Genomic DNA, 24,865 nt, shown 5'->3' on the forward strand with positions numbered 1-24,865 from the left:
AGACACCTTTGTTGGTAGCAATTTTACATATTAATCAGTAATCTCACTATTTTTACATTCAAACAATCACAAATGTGTGTTGATAACTACACCAGGAATGATTCATATCACATGTGTGAGGTACTTAAGGATATGGCTTGAAATACAGTCAACCACCAATTTTTTCGGACAAGCCCCATAAACGTAGATGTCTAAAAACCTCTGGAATTTCAGACATGAAAACTCTTTGGTGTCTGGTTTTTCGGACTTCTTGCCCGAAATTCCAGTCAGAAAAGGCATTTTTAAAGCCCTAACCTCAGCAGCACCTATCATCTTGTGGGTTTGAACCTGCGCTTTCGCAAGTCGATTTGGATGCATCCATAGCAGTGTTTGATAGTCTGCTTAGCTGCAATCAGGGGTGCAAAAGCCAAAATAGAATTTTGAGTCATTTGTGAAGCACTAAAATCCTAATTTGGAGCATGTTAGATGGGGGACAAAATTAATTTAATCACAAAAGACAAAAGAGCTGTATAAAAAAGCTTACATTTTTAAACAATGGTGCAAAAATGTACAAACCGTTCAATATCACCTAAATCATGCAGTGTGAACATGAACACTTCTATTTAAATACAAGTAGTAGTTTGAATCACCTTGCCGAGCAAACAATGATCAAGTATTTACTAGCAGTTTCCTTGCCTGTCAAATCCTTTGACAGACTCTGTGAACTGAAATGTGGATCTGCCAAGGTGGCGACTTTGAAATTCGGGGAATTTGTAAAATTGAGGAGTAGGCGTGGCGAACACAAAAAATAAAAGCTGGTGCACAGTTTTGATGTTTTTTAGGGCTGCCAAAATGCCATACCTTGCTCCAAATGATTGCCAGTAACTTTTCTGAGTGTCAGCTATCACACTAGTACCCACAATTATGCGGCGTATACACGCACGAGTAAGTGAACAAAATGTGCCGTGTCCCGTGACTAGTGCTAACAGCCCCTTCCAAATCTCAATACGCTTTTCCACAGGGCACCAGTGTACTGCCGCGAAGGTAGCTTACAGGGGCCCTGCAACACTTTTTGAGCATGGTGAGAAAACGCTGCCGATCGGTTGTAGCAGCTCCTGAGAACACGCGAGTCAAATAATATAGCGCAGCATGTGGCCTGGAATTCCCAATAAAGTATCAAAGTCAGCTAAATATTGCTTCCTTTTTTCTCAACAAATGACGAAGGAAGCTCAAAAATCACTTATAGAAGGCCACCTATCAGCCATTGGCTGATTTGAACATGGCGCGCTCAGTCATTACAGGGATCGGCGCAAGAGGGCGAGACTTGTCCACGCGTGCGTGCGGAATCACTTTGAAAAAGCAGGGTATTGGAGGAAAAAGAAAGAAAAAAGTGCTCAAGGTTACGAGGCCCGCGTGACGTATTTTCTTTGCCTATGCCATCCGTCCCTGCTTAGATTCCAGCGCTTTCGCCGGGACGAGACAATGGGGAATGCGATTGCAGCGTGCGACAAATCTTTGTAACTCCACTCATACTGGACGAATACCTAAAATTTTTCCGGTGCTGAAATCGTGAGGCAATAAACTCTTTGACTGAGTCTATTCTATGGTTACCTCAAAAAGTTTTTCAAGGCCCCTTTGAGCAGCATTCTGCACGGGTCTGAACGTGGCCTAGAAATTTTTGAACACTGCTACCCCCCACCCCTTTTTTTCTACTTTCACGATGAAGTGAAGTTATTTAGGGCAAAAGTTGGCAGCTCGCTTGAAGAGCCCCAGATAAAGTAACAACGGCATGTGCCCGCTGGCCCGGTGACCTGCTACAACCGGGACCTGCCAGGACCACTCAAGAACACTAAAATGTTTTATGTGTCGTTCCCAACCAACGTAGAGGGCGGCAACGCCAGCGTTCGTCGTACGTCGAGTTTGTTTCGAAGCGGAAAACGCGGCATATGGTTGCTGTTTTAGTTGCCAACATACCATACCTGCGTTTGCTGAATAGAGAGTTCATATTTCCCGCAAAGCGTTGGTGGCTACGGCAACGCTTTTTGTCATAAAGGGGTACTGACACAAAAAATTTGTGCTCCCATTTTTCTGCTACAATGCGTTGCTGTAAGGCTGTTTGTCATGACATGACACATTGTTTGCTGCAGCACGTGACAAATAGTTAATTGCAGGCCCCTCATTATTGATCAGTTTCGGTTTAAGAAAGTTCCAAAAACTGGGTGCAACTGTTGCCACCTAGCGTGTGCAGCTCTTAACTACGTCAGCACACAGAACTGTGACTCACTTCCTCACAATCCACAACAAGAATTACTTCTGAATAGGAAACAGCACTGGAATGTCACCAAACACAAAACTTTCTTAGCGTGCACCACGGCCATGCACTCGCAATCAGCCACCGAGAAATATAGACTTCGGAAACTAACATGGCAAAAGAAAAAAAAATGGCGGCTATGACGTCATCATAACTTGTTTTGTTGACCGCAGCGTGGTGACGTGAGGGAAGTAGGGGGTCACCTCCGAGGGCGTCTATAGTGCTATGGAGTCGGTTGCTCACGCAAACTTCAAAATTAATTTAAAATACATTCCAAGCTATATTAACTGTTGATATCTTGCAAATGATAAACGGATGTTCACAAGAATCGACCCCGCAGGCTATCTCGGCCCTGAAATTTTGTGTTAGTACCCCTTTAAAGTCGCATCCTCCCGCCGGTAGGTATCCGCTGAGGTTAGCGGACCGATGGGAGAGTGGTTGTTATATGGAGTGCAGTGCACTGTACATGGAGGAAGGAAAAAGAAAGGAGGGAGCATCACTACCGTGTCGGTCCAACATGTGATCAAAACGTCGAAGCGTTTTGGTACTACCTATGGGGTTCCAATGAAGAAGAGGAAATGGATTTGATTGATATGTGGGGTTTAACGTCCCAAAAGAGGAGGAAATGGATATGGGCCGGGCATGTAGCGCGTAGACAGGATAACCACTGGTCGTTAGGGGTAACTAACTAGATTCCCAGAGAAGGGAAGCGGGTTAGGGGGAGACAGAAGGTTAGGTGGGCAGATGAGATTAAGAAGTTTGCGGGTATAAATTGGCAGCAGCAAGCACAGGACCGGGTTAACTGGCGGAACATGGGAGAGGCGTTTGTCCTGCAGTGGACGTAGTCAGGCTGATGATGATGATGATGGGGTTCCGTTTTTGAACCGCCTGCGTGAGCCGGCCGGTCTGTGCCAAAAGCGGCGAAGAAGCACGTTTCGATTAAAAGCTACAGGGCACCATACCCCAAAGTCTTGTTGCTTGCATGATCTTGACGTGTTGGGCCAGAGAGTTAATATACAGACTCTAGAGGCTGCCCATAGGGCCCATGCATTCAAACCTATGACCGATCGTGCGCAGCCATAATGGAACGATACCAGCTTTTGAGTGACATCCACTCATGTTTTCTGTTTCATGCACTCAAACCTCATTACAACGAAGTTCAGGGGGAGCCACAATTATTTTGTTATATCAATTAATTTGTTATAGTGATTATAACAGTTTGTGGCAATGTATGCTCAGATGGGCGCACACCTATAAGCATGCAAGGAAGGAAACCGCCTCGCGGCCTGATCTACCGCTGTGCAAACCCGCGTGCGGCGGAAAATAAACACAGTCGAATCTCCTTAATTTGAACTTCCGGTTAATTTAAACTCACGCTGAGGTCCCGTCAAAGCTATGTGTATATCAATGAGTAAAAACGCCCTGTAATTCAAATGCGCAAGCACTTGCGATGGCGATGGTTAATTCGAACATACCGCACTCCAAAAATGCTCTCAGCGCCATACCAAATCCCATGGTGGCACATCTCAATGCTGCGCGCGAAGAGTGAGGAAAAAAAAGAAAGAAAGCTGTCGCGGGGAGTCCTCCTTTCTCGGTGCAGAGGGCAGCAGCAGAGACACAGTCGTCTTTAAGGCGCATAAGTGAGAGAGAAATCACTTTGCACAGCGGCGCCGCTTCTCAGTCATGCGACCCGTTGAACGCTTCCTCAATCCTCTCCGCTGGCTGTGTGAGGAAGACGGCTCTCTCGACGTCGCGTGAGGTGGCTGCAAGGCTGGCACGGTAGTTTTGAAAGAGCTGCGCCGTACGAGCATCAAAGTCCGCAGAAAAGGATCTACTTAACACACTACGGTCGACGCTTTTTTTTTAAAGACTATTTGACTTAATGATTTAGTTCGTTATATTTATTTACTGGTCAATTTTAATTCGTTACAATGAGGTTTAAAATGCATGGTTCTCAATGAAGCTTTCAGGAAAATTTCATTTACTTCACTATATCTATCATTTCGTTATATCCCATTACGTCATTATGAGATTGGGGTGTATCTCTGTTGCATCTCGAGCCCAGTCGGCTGCAAATCGAGCCCAGTCGCTCGATTTGCAGCCGACACTGGGTAAACAGTAAACAACCAGGCATCGCAGCAAGCAGAAATGCATTGCAACTGATCGAGTTCGCCGATGACGTCAATCACCGACGTCTTGTCACATTGTCTAAGTGGGCGGAGTCATGATGACAGGCCATGCATTGCTCTCCCTCTGAAGGAGAAGGGTGGCAAAACCACGCGAAAAGTTGAAATGATCTGAACGCGAAGTTCCTATAACTTCCTTAATATAGCACATATTCGCGAAATTCTTGCGTTAACATGTTTAAGAAAGAAAAGTGCGCATATTTCTCTTTACAACAATTTTTGTACCTTGGAGTTGGCCCATTAAACGTGTACGCGGCGCCTGCTGCCTTGTCAGCCGTCTCATTCGTCGCAGGTCTCTCAAGATGACTGCAAGCTGTGTGTCACACAGTGCACGAACCATTCTAGAAGTGGATGGAAGGTGTTTCTTTCCCAACCAATCCTAAAAGAATACTTTTATTGAAAGTGAGACTAAAGAGTGACAAGTGGGAGCCAACAAATGCCTCTCGTGTATGCAGCGTGATTATTGCAAGCTTAGTTGCCATTTCTTATCACCTCACCCTTGCAACGTTGGGTACTTGGGGGATGATTTTCGAAACGGCGTGTATATTACTAGTAACACAGTCACAGATCGGACTATTACAAGTCATGTGCGTGGTTTTGACTGTGTTCGTGCATGCACTTGTAGCACCTTAAGCGAACTGATAAGCCCAAATAGTTTCATGGCATTTGAACCGTTCTCATAAATTTGGCGTTCTTCTCAGGGTGTGCTTGAAGATAGTACTTTCACTGTCGCAGACATCTCCTTTTGTTTTGTTTTATGCAAGATGTGACTGTGAAATTGTTGCGTCTATAATTAACTGCAACAGTTAACTCCGAGTTGTGTTTTTTTTGCGGAGCAAAAACTACAAATAAATAAAACATATCAACGAGGTTTTACTAATATATTTGGAGTTTTATGTCCCAAGCCATGGTATGATTATGAGGGACACCACAGTGGAGGGCTTCGAAATTTTGACCAACGTGCATTGACATGACACTACATGAGCCTCTAGCATTTTGCCTCCATCAAGATGCAACCACCGCAGCTGGGGTTAGACTCGCGACTTTTGGGTCAGCAGTCAAGCACTATCACCGTTACACAACACCTCGAACTTGTATTAAGTAGGCTTGTTTAAATGTTCAAATTCTTCAAATATTCAAAATAATATTGCTGTATTTGAATTTGCTTTTATTCAAATTTAAGGTACTGGAATTTTTGAAGTATTCAAAATGAACGAATATATGTATATTAGGCCACATTTCTCTGCCTATAAAAGTGGTTTCATTTCAGCAAAGGAGTGCTGAATCGAGAAAACATTTATACAAGAGAAACCAGCACTGCTGCGAAGCTCTACTTCAAGGCTAACTGAACATATTACCCTCGCATCGATTCATCATTTAAGTTCAAAAGCTTGTTATACTGGCTTGTATGCTCAGAGTATAGAAAATTTTAAAATATAACATATTTCACAGGTTATCACCTACATTCTATTGAAAGTCAAATTCTGCTACTAGTCAAAGTTGTTTCCACTCCCTTGGACGCAAGAAGCATGGAATCTGCACAGATCTTGTTACTTTTTTTTTTAAATATTGTGCTGGTTAGTTGAGTTAAACAAATATGCCCACTTTTCTATGTAATATGTGATATAGGAGGTGTGTTCAAAAAAGAAACTGAACTTTATTAATTGAGCGCCAGCCACCAGACTAAGCGCGCTGCGGCTACTAACCGCACGCAGCAGCAACCTTAAAGAGGTGGTGCCACCAAATTTCGAGGCTAAAACAAGCCTCCTGCGGGTTTCCTTTGTATGCTACGACGCTTGACACGAATAGTCGAATCCAGCGAACGTTTAGAATATATTTAAATTCACGTCCAATGTGTTCTTAAATGGTCATTTTTTCAACTGAAGCCCATTGCAAGTGCGTCCAGAACTGTTGTAGCTCTCTAGGAAGGTCAACGAATGTTGCTGTTATGTCGCACTATATCTGGAGTGAGCGCAGGTGATAGCAGGTTTCCCCTTCATGGGGGACAAAGGATCGGCGCAGCGCACCCCTTCCCTATTATGTCAATGTATGGGGCTGGCTTGCATGCAGCAAAAGTAAAGTGTATATGAACAAAACTGTGTCAGTTGCTCTTGAAAGCATTGCTGGATTCCATAACTCCAAATACAGGCAAATTACACTGTCATATGACTGACAGGCATTAATTTTACTTGATCCGAAACCCCCCCATTACACTCCGTTGGGGATGTTGGTACTGGACACAACAGGGGCCAAAGACATAACAATGTAAAGCTGTGAATTGTTCGTTTTGCAGAAATACGGCGTCGGTGGTTGTGAGCAAAAAGTTAACACTTTAAGCGTGACAGAAAAATCAAGAGCGATGCAAATAAAATAAATAAATGATAAAAAATCCCAGAGCAGAGTGGGGACCGAACCAGGGTTGTTTGGGTCCACACGGGATCGAACCGGGGTTATTGCGTGGCAAGCAGATGTTCTACCACACAGCCACGCCTCTGCTTGTGATAACAGTGAAAAGAACTTCTGCTTGAAAATGCAGTGAAAGTAGCTTTCATGCTTCACAAACCTGTATACATGCTTGACAATGCAACAGAAAATATTGCAGTAATAATGTGTGGTACAAGCGTCCATTGCCAACGGGCGTCAGAATATGTGATTATCATAATGGCTTTGTGGTTGAAAGCCGGTACCCCACAACCAAAGGCATACATGCTACTGAGCCTATTCCCTTGAACCCACGCAGTGGGTGCATAGCAAATTTAGAAAAGGTTTCATGCACTAAGTGTTTGAAGTACGCACTAGGAACAGGATGTCGCTATCACGTTAAACGCCTAGAGACGAAGCTTTAGGGTCCCCTAATTTTCGCAAATAAATGCCATACATACCTGGCCTATGACTAGTGTTGCCGAGGCAGCTCTCCTTGCAGACTGCACCATTGCGCCGGGATCGCTCCATTACTATAGCACGCCATATTGTTTCTCGATCTGGAAAAAACACAAAATTTCTTTTGTACTTTTTAATCACGTTTCACAGCGACATAGCAATATACTATACAATTAAGCAAGCATGATCAGAAACAGCACCTCCGTGCAAACAGTAAGTTAGTATTGAGCATTCTTCTCACCCAAATTTTAACCTTAAGGGGAGATGCGAGTCGAAAAATCACGTTTTTAGCGAAATTTCTCGTATTTCTGATTTTTATTGCATTGTAATCTTCAAACCTTCTTCTTTCATCTGTGAAAATTTCAAAACTAAATTCGAACCGCAAAATGCAAAAAAATGTCTATGAAGGCATCGCGGTGGCTCAAAATTTCGTAAATTTGCGCCGATATTGGCCATCTTTGACTGGGCGCTGCTCCCCGTCGCAGTGCCGCCCACCATCGCGATCGGTTGGGAAAGTTGCGTCCGGCCTTCTTCTTACAGCTCCGACGACCGCCAGTTTCGTACGTGGGCAAAAAAAAAAATAAAAAACGAGGCCTTTTTATCACGTGGTTTGAGCGGCTTTAAACGCGCGGCACCCTAAGCCGCATCGCCATTGGCTACCGAGTCATTGTCAGCTGTGTTGGTGGCGGCCATCGGCATTTGGTCCGTCTACTTTTCTGCGCGTCTACGCATATTTCCACGATGACAAGCCCGAAAAAGTGCAACCTGAGACCGCAGAAGTTTCGAACGAAGCACAAGTTCAAGGGAAGGCGGCGTAAAGCGCCCCGAACGACGGCGACGAACGAGAACGCGCCTACGTGTGCTAGGCCTGACGGCGGCATCGACGAGTGCGCGAGCGACAGTGGCTGCGATGACGCTGCGCTTTCTTTCGTCAGTGCTTCGGAAAAGAAGCTCGGCTTCTTTGAAAAAGACGAAAGACAGCGCGATGAGGTTTGTGCAACGACAGTTTTGTGCGACACCCTCTTGCTGACGGCACTTGTGGCAGGTGCGGCATGCCCTGCTTGCGGTATTCAAAAACTTGCCGCTCGGGAGCCGGCAGAAAAGCGCAAGAGACTTTCGTCGCTCCTCGAACTTCATTGCGAAAACAGCGAATGCTCAGCGACTGTTCTTTCCTGCTCCTATACGTCACTGCATGCTACGGCGGACGGCAGCAGCCGAGTGAGCCAACGGTACGACAGTGGGAGCTCCCGAGATAGTTTCGCTGTAAATGTGAAGGCGGTGGTGGCTGCACGCGCTGTCGGCATTGGGCATGAGCAATTGTCGAGATTTTGCTCCATTATTGGACTCCCAAAGCCAATGCACCACCGAGGATTTTTTTCGATGGCAAAAAAGATGCACACCGCTGCCATGGCAGCTGTGAGTGAAAACTTGCGCCGATCCAGAGAGTTGACGAAAGCAGTAGCAGGCGAAACTGATGTGGCTGTTATGTTCGACGGCACTTGGCAGAAGAGGGGCCACAAAAGCCACAACGGGATTGGCGCAGTTATCTTCTTAGATACTGGCCTCTGCTTAGACTTCGAGGTCATATCAAATTACTGCCTGACATGCAGTAGGCACAAGGATATGAGCCCAGACGAGGAAGTGTGGCAGGCATTCCATGGCCCAGTCTGTGAAAAAAATGCAGACTGTTCCTCCCATGCCATGGAAACGGAGGCTGCAATGCGCATTTGGCAGAGAACATGGACTTATGACACCCCACTGCATTTCATGACATTCTTGAGTGACGGTGACAGCAAAGCATATAGTGCAGTTGCAGAGTCAAAAGTCTATGGTGCTGTCAATATAGAAAAAGAAGACTGCACTAATCATGTGGCCAAGAGACTTGGCACCGCGCTACGGAAGCTGCATGTGCCATTACCACGAGGGCAGAAAATGAAAGAGCCAGCCATTCAGAAGCTCCAAACATACTATCAGATTGCCATAACAAGCAAAACAGGGGGAGTGTACGGGATATGTACACTGCAGTATGGGCTTCGTACTTCCACTCATGCTCTACTGACAATGCTGGCAGCCACAAGTTTTGCCCTGCAGGAACAGAGTCGTGGTGCAAACATCAACGCGCTGAAGCACTTGGTGAAACTGCACCACGCCACACACCTCTCCTGACAAAAGCACAGGGATTGGCTGTTTGGCCCATTTATAAGCGGCTAACGGATGAGAAGCTCCTTGCTCGATGCTTCAAAGGGAAAACCCAGAACGCATCGGAATCCCTGAACAGCAAAATTTGGCTACTTTGCCCCAAGACTAAGTTTGTCTCCCGAACGGTTGTCGAGAATGCCGCAGCTATGGCAATCCTGTGGTTCAACAAAGGTCATGCTACTTTCGAGCACATCCTGGAAGAGCTCAACATACTGCCATCTAGAGATCTAGTTACTTTCAGTGATTCCCGCGATGCAAGGCGCATCAAGAGAATGTCCGAGCGTCTGACGGCAGAAGCAAGGGTCCACCGTCGTCGTGGAGTGAAAAGGGCACGGCTAGAAGAGAGTGCTCGCAAGGACCGTGAGGGCACAACCTATGCTGCAGGACAGTTCTAGTAACTTGCAGTGCTTTTCAAAGTTCTGTTGAACATTATGGCCAAAGATTATGCATTTCTAACAACTCTGTGATAAAAAAAAAGGTTTCAAACTTTCAAATGCGTTTTTCTCCTTTTGCAGTTTTGTGTGATCTGTGCTTCTTATACACGCTAGTTCGTATACTTAGAATTGTCATACCTCTATGAAATTTTGCACATAGCATGATGAAGGCCCATAGAGTGCAAGCATCTATTGAGATTGTCAGTGCTGCTTGATTATGTTTTTCAAAAATTACATAACATTGAAAGCCCTTGGCAACTAGAGCCATAGTAAATTTTTCTATTTTATTATTGTATTTCACCTTTTTACACACAAAATTTATATAGTTTTTTGCACTCTACAGTTCCAAAGGATCATAGTCAGCTATATCTGCATGCTTTATCTCAAATTTTTATAGGTCAGAATTGTTGCATAACAATGGCCATAATTTTGCAGTATCTGACCTGCAGAAAGAAAACCAAGACTCTTATTAAAGAAAATCATTTTTCGAGTAGCATCTCCCCTTAATTCTTATTAAACATAATAATTCCAAACTTGACTACCAGCAAGGATTCATACATAACCACATACTGTAATGAAGATCTTCTATTTCTAGTTTTTATTCACTGCAAGTGTGAACTGAGGCGTTTGAATTTATAGCATGCAATGTCTGACTGAGCCTGTGTTGAACTGATGCTAGCTTATAATGAAAGAAGGGGTGGGCCAGTAACTAAGGTCATTGTGGCTACAACTAGAGTCTCGTATGTGAACACCCCAACGGAAACAGGTGCACCCCTTGCCTTCATTGGTCCCAGTAGATGAGAGTCCCAGCAAAAACAGGAACTGTCGCTTAAGTTGTTGGTCGGGCTCCCGCACATTTTTGCGTGCCGACAACTCATTAGACAGGCACTGCTGCTGCTCGATGGAGGGTGCTGGTGGCTCCTCCTGATCCACAGACTTCAGATGTGGGGGTGGCGTGGCGCACAGCCGCTCCTCACTCGCATGTAGACGAGCCCAGTGTCGCATAAAGTGCTCTAACTGAAGCTCTGAAAGAAAGTCAGATAACTGTGAGCAACTAAACAACACTGCCACAATAAAGCATGTCATAAAACCATATGCATACCGTAGACTTTCAGTTAACGGAAATCTGTTAAACAAAACTACTGCTTGAACGGAATTATTGCCTCTGCAATGCTTGGTTTCGAGCTTCGAAAAATTTGTAGGCACAGCAAGTAATGAAAAGTGAGAGGAACCCCAATTATTTGACCCTGAAAGGACCAATGAAAATAGTTGAATTACCCAAGAAAAAGAAAAGCAAAACAAATTACACTGCTCCACATTCACTGTCGTGCTCACGAGCAATGCTGAATTACATTCCCAGAGCTAAAATGCAAAATACAAAAAAAAGAGGAAAAAAAAAAACAAAGGTGGATAGACGCACAACTGGTGTAGCTCAGTTGACAGAGCATCGTATGCATAGTGCAAAAGTTGTGGATTCGATGCACACTGGCGAGCAACAACTTGTTTTTTCATCCCCTTTAATTAATATTCTCCTTTAGCTCATAATTACTCCACTTCTTTAAAATCTACACAAGACTCACATCGTCCCTATGTCATTTGCCCAACATGACTGGAAAGCTAAAGCCATCTTTCTTTTTTTTTTTTTTTCAGTCAGTGTACTGATTCTCCCCCGCTCACCTTCTGTACATAATGTGACTTTGCACTGCCTCCAGGAACAGAAGCATTGCAAATTTTCTGCACCTCACCTGGCTTTGAACTGCACTGATCGGTCCAGCCCACTTTTGACCAAGCAACACCATGTGGTGACGTGATCATGTGATGTCACAAATTTTAGCAATCTGTGACATCACCATATGTGATGAAGTCATCATGCCACCACACCATCATCATGTGATGAAAGATTTTTTCCATCACTCATGTTGAAGCTGATGCCGACAGTCAATTTAAATGTTAAATGAGGCATCCAATGCTTTCGTCTTTATACTATGCTTTCCCCGACTTACTTGCTGGCATCTAATTCTTGCGCTGAACAAAAAAACAGGGCCCTTCTACTGGCATCCAATGGTTGCACTGAACAAAAAATCAGGGCCCTCAATAAATTCCCTTCATTGTGTTTATTACCCAGGTTATAAAACATGCAAGTTATGCATTATTTGTGCACAGACCCTTGCAAGTTACCTGCTCTACCTTCAATGGCAATTTCAGATGAAGCACTATTCATAGTACTTCACAATCAAGCAAAAGTTTTCCTCTTTTTAGCATTACAAGGCTGTATTACGAGCCCACCAGAAACATTGCAAATTGAAGCTAATTGCACAGCATAAATTGCAGCTGCTAAAAATCATCCTGTGTTTATTACTCACCCTTTTTCTTCTGGTGACTTGTCAGCTCAAAATTGCTGAGAAACTGTAACTTCTGAAAAAAAGAAGAAAAGAGGAAATAAAATATATATCACTATTGAAGAGCCAAAAGTCAGTAAGGAAAAAGGAAATAAAAAAAACGGGTTGGATACAAAGTATCTAAACTGTCAAAATGAAAAACATGATTAGTTGTCACTGCTGCTGCTGCTGCTGGCTGTGACAGTAAGTTTAGGGTGTGATCATCACAAGACCAAATTCATTACTTGGCCAGCTGGCAAACACGATTCTTGGAGCCCCAAACTATTGGATATGGCAAACTAGCTTTGCCAAATACGTTCAGTAATCCCAAGTTTGTCAATTAAACATCGTTAGTTCATGCAATGACCTTTTTGGTCTTGACCACATCTTTGTTTTTGCTCAATAAATTCAAACACCCACTTAATAAAAAGGCATTTTTGTGGGCTCAATGAGTTCAAATTAATGATGTTTCAGTGTATCCCGTGTGTCAATCTCATTCCAATTCCCCGGCCTTGCAAGATTTTCATGGCTTTTTGCACTGAGAAGAAGCAGTCTCTTCTTAACAAAAGTGAACTCTGCAAACAGACAGTTTGTTATTGGGTATTCAATGTGACAGCCTCTCTACAAGTCACACTAACCTAAGGGACTACCACTAGGAGGCCAAGCAAGGCTGCTGTGCATCGCATGGGCTCCGCATTCGACGATGTTTTTCTTGAACCAAGACTGCTTTTTGGTGCCAACAGTGGTCTCTGTTGAACTTTAGCAAGTTGCCGACGCTGCTGGTGCATGCCTCCAACCTCTTTGTTCTTATGGAGCTTTGCAAACTTCAACTCTTTGCTAAGGAGGGGAACGCTGCCTTGTTAGCCCCAATGCCACCTGCACCGGCCTTGGGCTCGCACTTCGACGCACGTGCACAAGTTCATTCGGCAACACAATGGCGTACAAGGTGAGCAGCATAGATCTACTTGCCACAGAATTTAACCCAGAAGAATGGAGTGTAGACCTGAATGCCCGACAACGCTCACCTCAACAGCAGTCGAAAGAAACCGAAGGAACACGGTCAAGTAAAGTGGCGCCAGCTGGCGGAACGCTAGCAAGCAAAACAGAATCAACACTCGGTGTTCCCTCAATGCTCGGTGACACAGCTGTGGCACGTCGTCGCTTAAAACGACTGCCATGGTTGCCAGTCGATGACTGCAAGATCGTCTTTCGTCCAAGTGTGGGCGTCAATCTAGCCCAATACAATGATGGAGAGTTAGAGGCAGCTGTAGTCGCCAGCAAGCGTTTCGAGGAGAATGTTGCGTGCGTCTACCTGCCCTAGAAAATATTTTCACAGAGTCCACTTCTTGCGCAGAACGCATTGCCAACTATGCCGAAATACGAGAACTCACCTACGTTCGCATTTCATGCCTGCATAGCTGCGGAGGGCGATGCTGCGGTGGGTGAAAGAGCATAGCCAATTGGCTTATTTGTCCCCAGCTTGCGTGCGGTAGATGCGTTGCCGCTGTGCGGGAAGCCTGTGGAACGGCACTTATTTGTCCCCCGAAGCGCGTGGAACGGCCCTTATTTGTCCCCCGCTTGCGTGCGGGAAGGGTGCCGTCACGTGCGTTGCGGATGTGCGGGAAGCGCGTGGAACGACATTAACGGCGCTCCGTCTCTTCGAGGCGGTCGTTATCTGCACCGCAGGGCAAGCAGCGTATACGACGCTCCGTCTCTCCGAGACTCTTAACGAATCACTTTACTGAGCCTTCAGTAGCTCTTTGTTGCCGAAAGCGATTCCCATTCTCCCAAAAAGGGGAGTCTGGTATCGCGCCCACTCAGGAGTGCAGCAACCGTCACGTGCACGGCGTCATGGGTTCGCTCTCGACCCTGTGGCCTTCGGAAAGCGCCCGCGCTCAGCCGCTACGCAGTGCACCGCTTACCTAGATAGCAGCCAAGGTCGTCCTTATGAGGACTCCCCCTTTTTGCCGCTGTTTCGCCCCCGACCCTTGCATGTGCTAAGGCACCGCGAGCGGCCGTCACACCGAAATCCAGGTTCTCGGCAGACATCAGGGGGCACGATATAGCGCGTCAGCTACCACGTTGGTTGTGTGTTCCCCACAAAAGGGGGTGACGACCCGGGCGGGTGCCGAAGGGTGCCCGTCGATAAAGGCGACGGCCTTTTTGTGCAACGCGGCATGCCACGAAACAGGCATGTTGCAACGAGCCCGAATCGTGCAGGCGAACTCACGCGCAAAGAGCGGTCAAAAGCTAAGAGCTTTTGATACCGCGTTGGGCGTCAGAGTAATGTACTCGTATTACGAAGGAATACGGCCACTAGCGTGGGTTCAGTCTTAGCGAGCCGCAGGGCACGCGTTAACCGTCGCCGTGGCGAGCACACCATACTGCTCAAGGTCGCAATACTTTATTGCCTGCGCCAACACCAAAAACGCAGTACAGAGCCAGTTGCAAATGCGCGGCGGGAAAGCAAATGGGCTTATCCATGCCGCGAGTACGTCTCCAAGGTAAGTGATTCACGGAGACGCAAAAGCGCTCGCGTTGGCTTCTGAGAGATACGGGTCGGCACAGTTTGATGACCATGCAATAGAACACCGTACCGCTTGTGGGAATTGAGGCTAGCCCGCTGCCTTTGCGCGGGCTTTGCCGCCTTTTCTGCCGTTCTCATGTCCCGACATGTCAGCCCTCTTTTGCTGTCTGCCGTGGTGGGTGAGCGGAGTGACGTTTAACTCCCTCACCCGGTAGCGGATGTTGACTGTGGCGCCGCGCGCGGGGACTCCCGAGAGGTTTTTGCGCGCTGCGTCGGGAGCGGTCAGTACTCTCCGGGACAGCAAACGGTGAGCCACGCTATCTTTTTCGTCCGTCGACTCCCGTCCCTCGGGACTCGTCGGACTTCGCTGACGGCGCCTCGCGCCCGAGGCGAACGCTCACTTTTTGTTGCCCCACTGCGTACTCACGGCCGAAGGGCGGTACGGTGTCCTAGTGCGTGGCCTAGCTACGCCGACCCGTCTCCCTCCGAGGCCAACGCGAGCGCCTTTGCCCTCGCTCGAGCAACCGGGCCTTGGTCCCGGTGTCTCCGTGGATCACCTTTACCGCGGAGACGTGCTCGTGGCACCCTGTGTAGTACTTTGTGCCCGTGGCATGGATAAGCTTATTTGCTTTCCCGCCACGCCTTTTGCAATGGGCTGTACTGCGTTTGGTGTTGCCACAATAAAGTGTTGCGACTTTGAGCAGTATCGTGTTCTCGCCACGGCGACGGTTAACGCGTGCCCTGCGGCTCGCTAAGACCGGACCCACGCTGGTGGCCGTACTTCTTCGGGATACGTGTACACCACACGCTCTTTGGCCTAGCATTCGGAAGGGGGCAACATAAGGTAAGCGTTCGCCACGGGCGCTGTTGGCAAATTCCGAACGAGCCCCAAACAAAGGGAGCGGACGGACGGTACAGAAAAGCGTACTTACACCCATGTCGTCCCCGGAGAGCTCACAGAGAGGTCTGTTGCACTCCCAACGCGTGCGCGCGACACATCTTGGGAAACTCTGCGCGCGGCGCTACAGTCGACATCCGCTACCGGGTCAGAAGAGTTAAGCGTCGCTCCACGCTCTCCCAGCACGGCAGACCATGGAGGAAGAAAGTCATGTCGGGACATGAAAACGGAGAAAGAGGCGGCAAAGCCCGCGCAAAGGCAGCAGGCTAGCCTCCATTTTCATATGCTAAAGAAAGTTTTAAAGCTCAGGAGACTATCGAATGCACAGAAGAAGGAAAGAAAGGAAAGGGCATGCCCAGCCGGCGCGCTACGTGAAAAGTGTGGAGGAAATGCCATCATGATGGCCATATTCACAGGTCACAATGGAGGCGTTGCTATGGTTATGTGTTGCGCAGTGTAGCTGATCTAGCAGTGAGCGGCCGCAGCTGGCAGCGGAATTTGTGCCACCGCAGGTCTCGTGCTGAGCTGTGGCGGACAATATCCGTGCTCTGCGCCTAGTTATTGGTTACGCAGTGTTCTCCTGGCAGTTACTGTACTCTTAGCAACGTTTACAAAACCTTTTGCCCACCAGGGGGCCTGAACAGTGAGTAGAACAAGCGCATATCCATGTGTCGTGCTGCGGCTGAAGAATTTGAAGTGTTCAGCGAAATTGCGTTGGGCACCATGATGAAGCGGAACGACGACGAACGCCTTGCAGGTCAGTGACGGTTGGGCAGTGCTCCTGTTTGTGGCAACGGAAGAAACTGTTATGCTCAGCAAGACGCAATGAGGACCATGTGCAGATACAAAGTTTCGTTTTCAGTATGTGTACAGTAACAACTTGTATGTGCGTAATGAAACACTTTTTCTTATGTGTTTCTTAAAAAGAAGAGAAAAGTGAGCCCCATAACTGTCTGCCTCAGAGTGCAACACCTCAACAGTAGCTCACAAGGGATGGAGGTAAGGAGAGATTAAAAGCATAGGAATAAATCGGCTTGACAAGCTATATACATAGAGGGAGGAAGGAGAGAGCGCGGCGCAGGGACAGTGAGCGACAGAAGTAAAAAGGAGATAGGAAAGATGGACATGGTCCCGGGAGTCCGAGGACAGGCACCACTCGCCGAGAGCTATTGTCGGCATCAGGAAATGGCGTAGGAGGAGCCTAGTCGGCCAGAGCTGCACTGTCGTCGGAGATCGCGGGGCCATAACCGGTCGGCATGGAATCCAGCGAGCGAGTCCCTGAAAACACCTTTTCTGTTCCGCTTGCTATACTCGCCCTCAGCATTGTAATCTCAACGTTAGAGCAACCACGTTCAAGTGTGACGTGCACCGTGCTCAAAGTCGCCACGGTCAAATAATGCTGATGCCAACGAGTTTCACGCAAAACACGGGCACAGTGGCCGGGTGCTGCGTCGGCCTCGCGTCGGAATGCAACCGTACCAGAAGGCGCACGACCGATCGTTATGTCTGTACAGTGCGTGAATTAATGACGTGAGAACACTCGCGTCATCAGTACATCTAGCGCGCATTCTCTTGTACTTGCTGTGTTGTCAACAAGCTGTTACTCGCTGTTAATACTTGGACGAAATGATTTCGCCGAAGGTGTCGCGCCGGCCCAGAGTGTTAAGCACCATTCCATTAGTTTCGGATCGTCACGACACGCGCATTGCGCAGCCCACGTGCTTTCCGAGCCAGAGAGAGGGTTGCGCCTTCTGCTTTACATTCAGATGTAAACAAGAGAGGAGAATTTGCCCAGTCAATATGGCCGACTTCCAGCTTCACCACAGCTTCACAACGAGTGACGTCAGGACCTCTCCTAAGTTTTTTCCTTCCTTCATGAGAAAATTCAAGAAAATCAAGTGTTAAAGCAACAGTTGGCTCTAATGCTGCAACGTTTAAGTACACTTACAGCTGCCCCGCCTGCGTCTTCTCCATCCTTACCCATCTCCCTCTCTATCATGGAGCCTAATATGGCAAATGAATCGGTGACCGGTTTTATGGATTCCCCCCCTCCCACCACCCCACAAAAGAGAAAAGGACAAAACCGGCCAAATCATCGGAAGATGATTTTAAATGAACCAGTAAAAAAATTAGGAAAGAACACAGGAAAGTCGGTGAAGAGGCTGATTTAGGCTTTACGCAAATCGCTGAACGCTTCACTAAGATAGAGAGTATCCTAGACAATTTGGTTGCTCGGCTCGAAGCTCTCCGACAATCCCAACCCTCTCCAGCTCCTTAGCAGCCATAACCTCCTTTCTCACCCTTGTATCATACTCACCCTCTTCACTCTGCATAAGGTAGTGGAATTGCCGTGAGTTAAGAAACAAGAGAGAAAAAAACCTCCTACTTTATAAACAGCAGTCAATACCCGCTCCAGATGTCATCATCGTACAGGAGTCTTTAAACGCTTGCAAACTTCTCAGCAATCAGACTGTACATTCGCATCCTAGCTCCCCATGGACCACCATATACATACACAGGAACGTCTCATTTATAGCACACAATCTTTCTGATCTTTACTCTGATTGCATTCTTCTTGAAATTCTCCCATGTCGTACAGGACAAGGCACATATTTCATTTTACTTAATTATTTATTCTCATCCTAGAGATGGCTTCACAGCTGCTTTCGAACAATTGACAGGGCCATCCAAATAGCAAGCTCTGCTCTTATAACTGATGATTTTAATGACCCGCACATAGATTGGGGTTATAGGAGAAACACTAGGAAGGGCACCAGCCTTTTTCAATACGTTCAGCAAAACAAGTCCACTCTAATCACTGACTGCATGCTAACCACACGAATTGGCAATAGTGTGTGCATAAATACGACCGCGAACCTTACTTTCCCTAAAAACATGTGACAAGCTAACTGGACACACTGCCCAGTGCCAACTTTCGTCCACAGTTTCATTCCACAGTTTCATTTAAAACCTATTGTTGACTAAGGTAAATTTCGTGAAAACCGAGACCGAAACCAAAGAAAAAAAATTCGGAACTACAAAGACTAGGCGTCTCAGCTTAAACAGGATGTAGCTCTTAGCGAAAAAGTAGCTCTGGCAGAACATATACGCGATCCAGTAGACAGCAGGCTACTCCACTTTATGGGAGGCCTAGGAGAGTTTGGAGGAATGATGGCTCAGGCAAAAATATAATTGCAAATTAAAATGAAAAATGGCACAAACGCTCCAGCTTGCAACTGAATATGCGGCCGAGCTTTCATCGCAGCAATGGAATCAGATATGTAACCGACTTGACGGCACTCCACATATGAAGAACTCATGGTCCCTGCTTCGCCATATGTTAGATCCATGCTCCTCGCGCTCTAAAAGTAATAAGCGGATTACGAAACTCTTGTTTGAGGTAGAGAAACAAGGCCAAGACATTGAAGCTGCTCTTAAGGCTAGGTATTTCACTGAACCAAGGTGAGAATCGTTACCTACCTATAATGGAGCTCCGAATCTAGACTTGGATGCACAGATTGCAGAGGCGGAAGTTTAGGTTGCACTAAGCAAACTTTGCACCACATCTGCTTCAGGACTAGATGGAATTACGAACAAAACACTCCGAAAGTTAGACTCCAACTCAGTGGCCACTCTTACCGATTACATGAATCAACAATAGGAGCAGGGCACGCTGCCCCAGGAATGGAAATCAGCCAAGGTGATTTTAATACCCAAAAATAATAAGCAGTTCTACCTTAACAATATGAGACCGACCTCTCTGACCTCATGTATAGAAAAACCGATGGAGCATGTAATCCTGAATCGCCTTAACCGCTACAACTTTTTCCCTCCACCATGTACGGCTTATGAACGGGACTGAAGATGTCATGCTGCAGCTTAGGAAGGATGTGCTAAATCCTACTTTCCCACACACCACCAGAGCCATCCTCACATTGAACCTGAACAAAGCTTTTGATAATGTTGCTCACTCCTTGATTTCACAAGCTCTTATCGAACTAAATGTAGGCTCTTGAACGCACAGGTATGTCACTGCCTTTCTGAGCAACAGGTTCGCCCGCCTACAATCAGGCACATTCAAAACCGATCCCTTCACACTAGGTAGCAAGGGAACACTCCACCAAGCGGTTTTGTCCCTCTTCCTTCTTATTGTTACTTTCATCCCGCTAGCGCAAAAACTTGCCATACTTCCTTCAATCAATCACTCCTTGTACGCAGATGACATCACCAACTCGGTATATGCCGGCAACCATGGCAAAATAAAAACGAAACTTCAGTTGACCGCTGACACTGTTGTTAAGCACGCCAACAGTATTGAGCTCACCTGCTCACCAGCTAAATTGGAACTCCTAGTAATTGACTTTAACAAGCTAGATACCTGTAACATTCAAGTCATCCTTGATGATACCCCCATTCCCAGGGTCAACAAAATCAAAATTTTAGGCCTTAATATTTCTGACAATGGTTCCAATGCTGACGCCATAGAGTTAATCTGCACTTCAGTTGATAATGCCGCTTCCCTCATAAAGCACATTTCCCATTGTCATCGTGGCACGAGGAAAGCAGACACACACCGCCTCATTCAGGCCTTTTGCCTATGCAGAATTACCTATTCCATTTCCTACCTATATCTCACACCCACGGAGACTGAGTAACTAAACATACTCATTTGCACTATCTATAAAACTGCTTTCCATCTCCCTAAATCAACAGCCACCAATAAATTATTACTTTGACTTGGGGTGCACAACACTCTGGGATAGCTTCTAGCGGCGCGCATCTTTTCAGTCAGTATCAAAGACTGTCACTTAAAGAAACATGTCAAGTACTCCTGCGCCAACTTGAAATCAACATTCTTGGTCACACCACGGCCACTCTCGCAGTTCTCGTCGCTGTTAACAGCAACCTTAATACCGCCACTCACCCAAAACACTCACCCACAACATAATCGAGTGCGACGGGAAGCTAGAGCCAAGGCCCTTCACAAGCGCTTCCCTCCTAATTCTCCCACAATATATGTAGACACGGCCGAACATGGATGTCATCCAGCTTTTGCAATAGCCGTTGTAGACAGATTTCTCCGATGGAGGCAAAAATGTTGTAGGCCCGTGTGCTCAGATTTGGGTGCACGTTGAAGAGCCCCAGGTGGTCTAAATTTCCGGAGCCCTCCACTACGGCGTCTCTCATATTCATATAGTGGTTTTGGGACGTTAAACCCCAGATATCAATGTAGACAGATTTCAAAAACTGGTCGCTAGTGCGTCCATTCCAAATTCGACCGAATCCTTGGAAGCAGAGGAGGTGGCAATTGCCTTAGCCATTGTTCACTCCTCCGCTAAGTATATTTTCTCCGATTTAGGGGTGAGACGGGCGAGTCTAAATGGGGAGCAGTTTTTGGAGCAGCGAAATTTCAATTTTGGAGCAGAAGAATCTTGCTTCGGAGCAGTTAGTGGCATTTAATATGTCGTCTGGGAGCTTGCAAAGACAAATTTTTAGCAACGTGGGGGAACCAGTACATATTTCATTTGGTTAAAAATGCACATAACACTGAAACAAATTTGGAGGAAGTTTTTGAACAGATTATCGCCAGGTATAAACTGCACTACCATTTTACATACCCCGTGACCTATCTATCCCCCGTAAGAAACATGTTTAAAAAATAATTTAAAAAGGGTTTTGTTGAAAACTAGGTTCCCAGCAAATATTTAAAAAGAAAAACACATCACACTCAAAAATAAGTTCATAAATTGTGATTGCACAAGAATCGTAGAAATCTAACAGTGGACCTTCACTTAAAGAAAAGCCCGACATGATAGCGCGAAGTGTACTGCACGCTTTTAACAGACAACAAAAGCGCTCTGCACCACCGTTTCCCGACACCTTGAGTGGGACCACCTTCATGAGTGATGCGCGGGAACCAAGAAATCTCGCCACACCAACTATTTCGCGTAAAAGTGCAAAAAGTGATAAGCAAATGGTCTTGATAACGCCTCTCCACGCGAGCAACCACGCATTGTTATGTTTGGCCCGGCAGTGATGCTATGGCTGCTCCCTTCACCACATGCTGTACCTCGTTGGTAAAGTTAGTGAATAGCACATCAGTATATCCGTTCTGCAGGTTCACTAGACCTCCCACTACGCGTATCCCCTTTACGAGTAACAGTTCGATATTTCCATCAGCTAGTCCGGTATATACATAAAAAACGTCGCTTTTTAAAGCAACTGTCACGCTCATACGTGGTGGCACTGTCATACCTTCATCCACAATACGAAGAGACGAAACGATTGGTTGCTCCGCATGACACACGGCAACAGAGTTCACTGCAGAGAAAGAAACTTGGGATTTCTGCAAGTCGGTGATGGCATTGTTTGCTTGCAGGAAGTCCATGCCCAGAGTTGTCTCACGGGAACATTCAGACAGAACAATAAAACTGCTGATGTACACATGGCCTCCAATTCCCACTATCGCTGTGCACAATCCTACGGGGCTGACTAAGTGCCCTCCGGCGGTGCGTAGCTGCAGTCCAGTTCAATGAGTGAGCACTTTCTTCAGCTTCTTTGCAAGCATGCTACTTATTACTGAGTAGTCTGCACCAGTGTCTATTAGCGCTATGGTCTTGACGTCGTCGATTCTGACTTGTAGCTCGCATGTCACGTCGCCATTACTGCACTTGTCCATCTTATCCGTTATTGTGTTAGTGTCCTCGTCTGATCCGGTTAACGATGGAGGGTTTTTAATTTTCCAAAAATCAGCGGCCCTGCCTCCACAGGTCGCTGGTTCTAGTTTTCCAGTCGCAGGCTTGGTGAATGACGCCTTGGGAAAGTAGATGATGGGCGTGGATTCGGCGACCTATTGCGCATTGGTGCAATCGACCCCGATTCATGTCGCTGAGTGTTTGAAAAGGCATAGCGCGAAGATAAAAATTCTTCGATTTCGTAAGGGCGCTCACCGTTACGAGAGAGGGTGCATTCACTGGGAAGCCACGTAGCCAACCCTACGGTAGTGGCATGTCCAATAAAGATGACCTGCCTCCCCATAGTGGTAGCAGAGAGGCCGCCGGTCTGCAGAGCGCCATACATCACTTTTATGGGGTTTCGCTTCTGGCATCGGCGGTGGCGTACTGCAAGGAAACCTCGGTGGCGTAACGGGAGCTTGTGCAAAGTTCGGGCGTCTGATGTCTTGCCGTACGACTTGCGCATACGACAGCTGTGGCTGAGGTTCCGATTGCGTGCAATGGGGCACCTGAGGCTGTGGTTGAAGAATTGGTTGCCGCACTTCTTCACGTACAACGTCCGCGTTTGAGGGCATCGCTGGAGGACTTTGGGCGAGTTGCAGTTTCTGGAGAGCCCTCACCATTTACCGAGGACGTCAACGTTGGTGGGGAGGCATGTTGACTCCACCCTAACTGAAGAGACTCCGAAGTCTCTGTTGTACAGTCGCGCACGTTGCTGTAGTGTCTTTTCCATGGTCGTTGCCTCGGACCGGAACTCCGCCACAGTTAGCAGTAGATTACGCACCAGGCCTTCAAAACTCTCTTCTTTTACTCCCCGCATTAGGTGCCGCAACTTCTCCTCGGCCATGTTTTGGTCGGCTTGGCGGAGGAGCCACGACATGTCTTCTAAATACATGGCCACGCTCTCGTTATTCCTTTGATTCCTCGCCTGAAGAGCAGCCTCTGCCTTCTCTTTGCAGTCTGTGTTCGGATAGGTTGTGATTAGCTCTCGTCGGAAGTTGTCCCACGATAGCAGGGACGCTTTGTGGTTCTCAAACCACGTACATGCTGAATCTTGCAGGGTGATGTAAACATAACGAAATTTCCGGGCTTCGTACCAACCATTCAAACATCCAACGCGCTCGAAGCCTTCGAGCCAGTCCTCGGCATCTTCAAAGGTGTTACCGTGGAAGACCTCTGGTGTATGTGATGAATCCACGATGAGGTGAGATGGAGATGGCATCAACTGGGTGGCTATTGCAGTGATGCTTGTGCTTGAGGTCTCGACAGATCTTAATGGACCAATTAGGGGGCCAAACTCAGGCTGCTCACCACGTAGTCGACAACTCGTGCGTTGGTGCACAGGTGTTAATTCTACTGGCTCCAATCTTCTGGGATCGGGGCTTCTCTCCCTTGCCTGTAGTGGGCTTGGAATCATACCCAGCACCTCCACTAGAATGTTACCAATAAATATAGCACCTGGTACTATACAAACTATTTATTTAGGGCGAACCTGTGCCCGTAAACTCAAAACTAAATGGTCAGCCAAAATTTCCCTTGCTCGCTGTCTCCAGCTTCTTTGGTCTCTTCCTCTTCACCTCGAGTTTCGTGGTGGTCCCGTGGCGTAGCATTGTGGCGCATGCAGGACGGCGTTCCATGGTGCGGCTTTCTTGCTACTTGTGTGGCGGCTTTTAAAAACGCAAACTGGTGCACGCGTCTTCTGCGATTGTCAAACTGTGGCAATATATCACTTGCTGAGAGCTGAGAGCGTTGCATTCACCGAACTTTGTGGCTAGAGATACACTTCTAGAATTTATAGGACGCAGTTTGATTTGCTGCGAGTGAGCTTTAATTGGCATCAGGGTGTCCTCCAAGTAGGTACCCACGACTGCGTTGCGAAAGTATGTTCAGAGAGAATGAATAATACACCCAGTTACCTTGCATTCCTGTGAAACCATTGCGGTTGGTTGTGTTTCATAAAGTTAGCCATGAAGTTAGCAGATATAAGTTACAACTTAGTAGTGCGGATGGTAGGAGAAAGCTAGTTTTGAAAGAATGTGTTTATTGGTATCTGGGGCCAAATTGTATTTGCCTTTGTGTGCTTTTCTCACACGGCCGCACAAAATTCTGTTCAAATTCCACAGTAGAATTTGTTTGTGTTTCTTGAGAAGCCTGGAGGGTTTGAAGCGAGTCCAATGCACTTGACTGCAGCATGGTATTGTGTTGTGTGGTTCGCCTTGCTGTTGTCTATCATTGTGAGGTGGTTTGAAAGTTGGTTACGAGTTCACAGCTGGAGGTTCCAAGCAAGGCCATCGTCCTCATCACCAATCATTCTCTTCATGCGCAGCAGTTGGGAGCGC

General features: G+C 46.8%; 1 protein-coding gene across 2 annotated transcripts in view; it reads right to left on the bottom strand.

The window, feature by feature from the left end:
• LOC119176594 (uncharacterized) overlaps positions 1-24,865 on the bottom strand; it is a 184,220-nt gene that overhangs the window by 12,191 nt on the left and 147,164 nt on the right. For both annotated transcript variants that reach the window (XM_037427952.2, XM_037427950.2), the window contains exons 11-13: positions 12,353-12,404; positions 10,769-11,014; positions 7,359-7,457 (exon numbers count right to left, since the gene is read on the bottom strand). In XM_037427952.2, coding sequence (XP_037283849.1) covers positions 7,359-7,457; positions 10,769-11,014; positions 12,353-12,404 — 397 coding nt within the window. The remainder of the gene's footprint in view (positions 1-7,358; positions 7,458-10,768; positions 11,015-12,352; positions 12,405-24,865) is intronic.

This window comes from Rhipicephalus microplus, chromosome X (assembly GCF_043290135.1).
Source record: "Rhipicephalus microplus isolate Deutch F79 chromosome X, USDA_Rmic, whole genome shotgun sequence".
In the NCBI taxonomy this organism is placed as follows: domain Eukaryota; kingdom Metazoa; phylum Arthropoda; class Arachnida; order Ixodida; family Ixodidae; genus Rhipicephalus; species Rhipicephalus microplus.